This window comes from Berghia stephanieae, chromosome 15 (assembly GCF_034508935.2).
Source record: "Berghia stephanieae isolate SIO BIC M18660-M18661 chromosome 15, UCSD_Bste_1.3, whole genome shotgun sequence".
Lineage (NCBI taxonomy): Eukaryota > Metazoa > Mollusca > Gastropoda > Nudibranchia > Aeolidiidae > Berghia > Berghia stephanieae.
In genome coordinates, this window is record NC_088374.1 from 18,745,153 (window position 1) to 18,750,284 (window position 5,132).

General features: G+C 37.3%; 1 protein-coding gene across 1 annotated transcript; it reads left to right on the plus strand.

Moving 5' to 3' along the window:
- The first annotated feature begins 857 nt into the window (after window positions 1-857).
- Window positions 858-3,031, plus strand: LOC144960832 (uncharacterized). The gene is made up of 2 exons (XM_078894200.1): window positions 858-947; window positions 2,554-3,031. Exon 2 carries the CDS (start codon window positions 2,564-2,566, stop codon window positions 2,900-2,902), a length of 339 nt encoding a protein of 112 aa, XP_078750326.1. The 5' UTR covers window positions 858-947; window positions 2,554-2,563; the 3' UTR covers window positions 2,903-3,031.
- Window positions 3,032-5,132: the final 2,101 nt, after the last annotated feature.

Below are 5,132 nucleotides of genomic sequence, written 5' to 3' on the forward strand. Positions count from 1 at the left end.
GCTCTTTATTCATATTCTCTCACCGTACTCAGGTGTAAAATGATTACCTGGCCGTTAACAGCGTTGTCTATGTCGGAAAATTGTAATATCGCCTAACAGGCGTCATGTCTCGTTCTACATGTTAAGTTTTGCTGTTGGCCAGGGACCCCTTATAAAGCGCTTTGAGCACGTTTAGTGGATATTGCGCTCTATGAAAGCTCAAGTTTTAAAAACTCATTTTCAATAGAAAAGTGACTTATAGGAGGTTGAGATTAACTAAGGCGTCATATAGAATACTTGAGTGTGTTTATTCATTTTCAATAGGAAAGTAGTGATTTATACAAGACAGGAGTTGAAATTAACTAAAGCGTCATGAATATTACTTCAGTGTGTTTTACTCATTTCATTAGGAAAGTGACTCATACAGGGGTTGAAAATAAATCTGAGTTGTCCTAAAGATTATTTGAGTGTTTAATCATTTTCAATAGGAAAGTGACTTATACAGGACAAGGGTTGAAAGTAAATCTAATGGTGTCCTAAAGATTACTTGAGAGTGTTTACTCATTTTCAATAGGAATGTTATTTATCCAGGGCAGCAGTTAGAAATAACTCTAAGCATAAGGGATCCTAAATATTATTTGAGTGTGTTTACACGTTTCAATAGGAAAGTGACCTAGCAGATGTTTCAATCTATCTCCTCATTTTCTATTTATCTCGGGCATTACAGAGAATATCACTCCAGTTGTAATGTTTTAGTATTCCTTATGATGTCCTGGGCTTTAGTCTTAGTTTTGAGTCTGTGGTTGATGAATTCATAAAGATGTTATAGGATTTGTATTCTATAATTATGACTTTATTTCGTCCCTTTGTGGGAGTGAAGTCGTGACATCAAACCCCCAACTCTTCCAATTCCAAAATCCTTGGAAGTGTATATGTAACCAGTCCTTCGGAGGATTAATAATAAAGAGGTAAATATTGAATCGTAATGTGAAGCTTGGTACCGTAGAAAATAGATAAAAGTAAATAAAACATAATTCCCTTTATTCACCCCATAGGGGAAATTTTTATCTGGGGTCTATTCCAAAGGAAGACTGGAATAACCCAGGCGTTAGCCGCATTGCAACACTGCAAATTGAACTAGGGCGAGATAACTTGCTCAAGGCAACACAGCGCAGCGGCGGATGATCGAACTCGGTATTTTTTGGGTACGAAGCAAAGACCGTACCGCTGAGCCACGCTGCCCCTATGGAAGTATGGTTCCCCGTAGCTGCTTGGCAGAGGAATAAATAAAAGATTGTGAAGCGCAATGAGCATGGCTTCTTCTTCTTCTTCTTCTTCTTCTTCTTCTTCTTCTTCTTCTTCTTCTTCTTCTTCTTCTTCTTCTTCTTTCAGCTTATCCAGAATTTTTCAGGATTTGCCATAATGAATACAACATCTCCATGCATCTCGGTTCAGAGCATCATCTTCCTCCAGGCCCAGTTCTTTCATATCGTCCCTTACCTTATCCCACCATCTAGTCTTTGGACGTCCCTTTTCCCTATTTCCCGCTAATTGTATATCCAATACTTTCCTTCCAACGTACTCCCTCTCTCGTCTCTTTAAATGTCCGAACCTTTCCAATCTATCTTCTCTCATCGTTATTGATACATTCTTCAATTCAGTCAACCTTCGAATTCGTTCATTTCTCACTTTATCTTTTCTTGTCCAGCCAGGGGACCATATCAACACCTCTGATCACGTACTTCCTCTCTCGTCTCTTTACATGTCCGAAGCATTTCAATCTATCTTCTCTCGCATTGAGCATGGCTAAATCCGAGGAAATGTTCATTTTTTAAATATTTCAGTCAACTAGTGGAGAACCCGCAATATTTACGGTGCGGAGAAATAAAGGCTATCACTTACATACACTCATCTATTTTACTTATATGCAACTGTATTCTGAAAATATTTTTCTCCTTGTAAATTACCCATTTGTTAAGTGCTGTTATAATTTTATTTTGAATATATTTTATAAACGTTGTATAACATCTATGTATAATAAATAATATGAAATTGAATGTAAACTTCAATTTTATTATAAGAGCAGATCAAATGAACTTTAACTACGCCACTACCACATCATCCCATTCATCTGTGGTGTTTCATTCCTCCAGTTTTGTTGATAAAGGGGAAACCCGAAATGATAATTTGATCTGTTCTTGTAATAAAATTGAAGCTTACATTCAATTCCATATTATTTGTTTCTTCGAGCGTCGAGCAGCAACATCTACATTATAACATCATGGGATTTTGTTCTTGTGTTTCGATGCGATTTTCAGGCCATGAGTACTGGGCCGTTAACAACGTTGTTTCTGTCGGTAAGATTGTAATATCGCCTAACAGGCGTCATGTCTCGTCCTAAATGTTACGTGTTGCTGTTTGCTAGGAACCCAATGTAAAGAGCTTTGAGCAATTTTTGTAGATATCGCGTTATATAAATGCTATTTGAATCTACTTATGTTCCCTACTTGAAAAACTTTCCTTCATCTCGCATACTATAAACTCTAAAACAATGATTTACCCTTGTGACAACAGTGATAATACTATGGACTCTAAAACAATGATTTACCCTTGTGACAACAGTGATAATACTATGGACTCTAAAACAATGATTTACTCTCATGACAAAAGTGATAATACTATGGAGTATAAAACAATGATTTACCCTCATGACAAAAGTGATAATACTATGGAGTCTAAAACAATGATTTACCCTCATGACAAAAGTGATAATACTATGGAGTCTAAAACAATGATTTACCCTCATGACAAAAGTGATAATACTATGGAGTCTAAAACAATGATTTACCCTCATGACAAAAGTGATAATAATATGGAGTCTAAAACAATGATTTCTCTTATGACAGAAGTGATAATACTATAAACTCTAAAACAAGGATTTACCATTGTGACAAATGTGATAATACTATGGACTCTAAAACAATGATTTACCACTGTGACAACTTGATAATGCTATAAACTCTAAAACAACGATTTACCCTTATGACAACAGTGATAATACTATGGACTCTAAAACAATGATTTACCACTGTGACAACTTGATAATGCTATAAATTCTAAAACAACGATTTACCCTTATGACAACAGTGATAATACTATGGACTCTAAAACAATGATTTACCACTGTGACATCTTGATAATACTATAAACTCTAAAACAACGATTTACCCTTATGACAACAGTGATAATACTATGGACTCTAAAACAATGATTTACCCTTGTGACAAAAGTGATAATACTATAAACTCTAAAACAACGATTTTCCCTCATGACAACAGTGATACTGCTTTATTAATTCTAAATTCAGAATTTACGACAACAATGGGACTACCACGAACTCTACGATAATTATTTACCCTCATTACAACAATGTGCCTAACGTGAAGGGTTTCTCATTATGCCCACAAAAGATATAAATACCAAGAGAAATGAACGAAAGACGTAAATCTGATTTACAAATACTGATTTACCCTCATGACAACAGTGGTAATATAATGAGCTTTACAATAAGGATTTACCTTCATGGTAACAGTGAGAATACCATTAATTCTACAAAACTTATTTACCCTCATGACAACAGTGAGATAACCATGAACTCTACAATAATGATTTACCATCATGACAACAGTGAGATAACCATGAACTCCTCAATAATGATTTACCCTCATGACAACAATGACGCTACAATGAACTCTACACCAAAAAAATTGACTCCATGACAGCAACCTGACTTCCATGATCTCTGCAATAATGGCTTACCCTCACTCTTCCGCAATGATTTGTCCCCATGACAGCACAATGACTCCCATGTTACCCATGAATTGGAGCGCCACGATTCTTCCAGGGATACAATTCTTATTAAACCTTCTCCACCACCAAATAAATAAAATATAAGGTAAAAATGTGTATATTTTTTGCTTCTTTATTTACTTCAAACTCCACTGTCTATAAATTGTTCTATTTCAGGCATCATTTTGAATATGATCACCATTCCTATATTTACCCTACAAAGAGATGGACATCGATTCTCACATGTCTTGTCACTTTCAGATATCATCTGCTATAGTTTGATACTACTGCCGTTTAACATCATGCTTTTGGAGGCTATTGTTGACTCGAACGAAAACTTTTCATACATTGGGATTTAAAGTGACACGAAGCTGGTAGAAGCTGTGGAGTGTAAAACATGCTAAACAAAAATGAATATAACAGCTTCAGAAAAAAATACCACACACGAAACGTTTCTTCTTCTTCTTCTTCTTCTTCTTCTTCTTCTTCTTCTTCTTCTTCTTCTTCTTCTTCTTCTTCTTCTTCTTCTTCTTTTTCTTTTTCGTCATATTTTCCTCCTCCTCCTCCTCCTCCTCCTCCTCCTCCTCCTCCTCCTACTCCTCCTCCTCCTCCTCCTCCTCCTCCTCCTCTTCTTCTTCTCCATTTCTTAAAAACATGCTATAGATGAATCTAACACCACGTGTTGGCCTTTTATCAATTTGTTTCTCATAATTTGGTCGGTGTCTCTACTCCATCAATTCCTTGCCGTGATGTGTTGTTTTGAACTCCTTGCATGATCGGGGGGGGGGGGGCGATAACAGCATGTTGGGAAGGCAAAAGGGGAGAGGCCAGACAAAAATGGCCCCCTCCCCCCCCCCTCCACCCCCCCCCCCCCCTTCCCACGGCAGATAGTGTCCGCGACCTTGGATGGCATACTATGTGGTACTTTTGGTTCGACGGAAGGTCCTTGGTTCGAGCCTCGCTCGTGTATAATTCTTGGAAACGGTCTTACTAACATTCTCTCACCGCACTAAGGTGTAAATAAGTCCCTGACCGTTACTGGCGTTGTGTCTGTCCGAAAAAAATTGTAATATCACCGAACAGGCGTTGTGTCCCGAAATAAATGTTAAGTGTTGCTGTTGGCCAAGGACTTTGAGCACGTTGAGTGGATATTGCGCTTTATAAAAGCAATTTTTTAACTACGAGAAGATACTTGGACAAGAAAATCAACGACAAAGACGGATGGGCTCGTCCTCTATCTAGCGCATAAAGGCAGGACAACGCAATGCGCTCAATGAACAAACATGCAAACGCTAAAATGAATA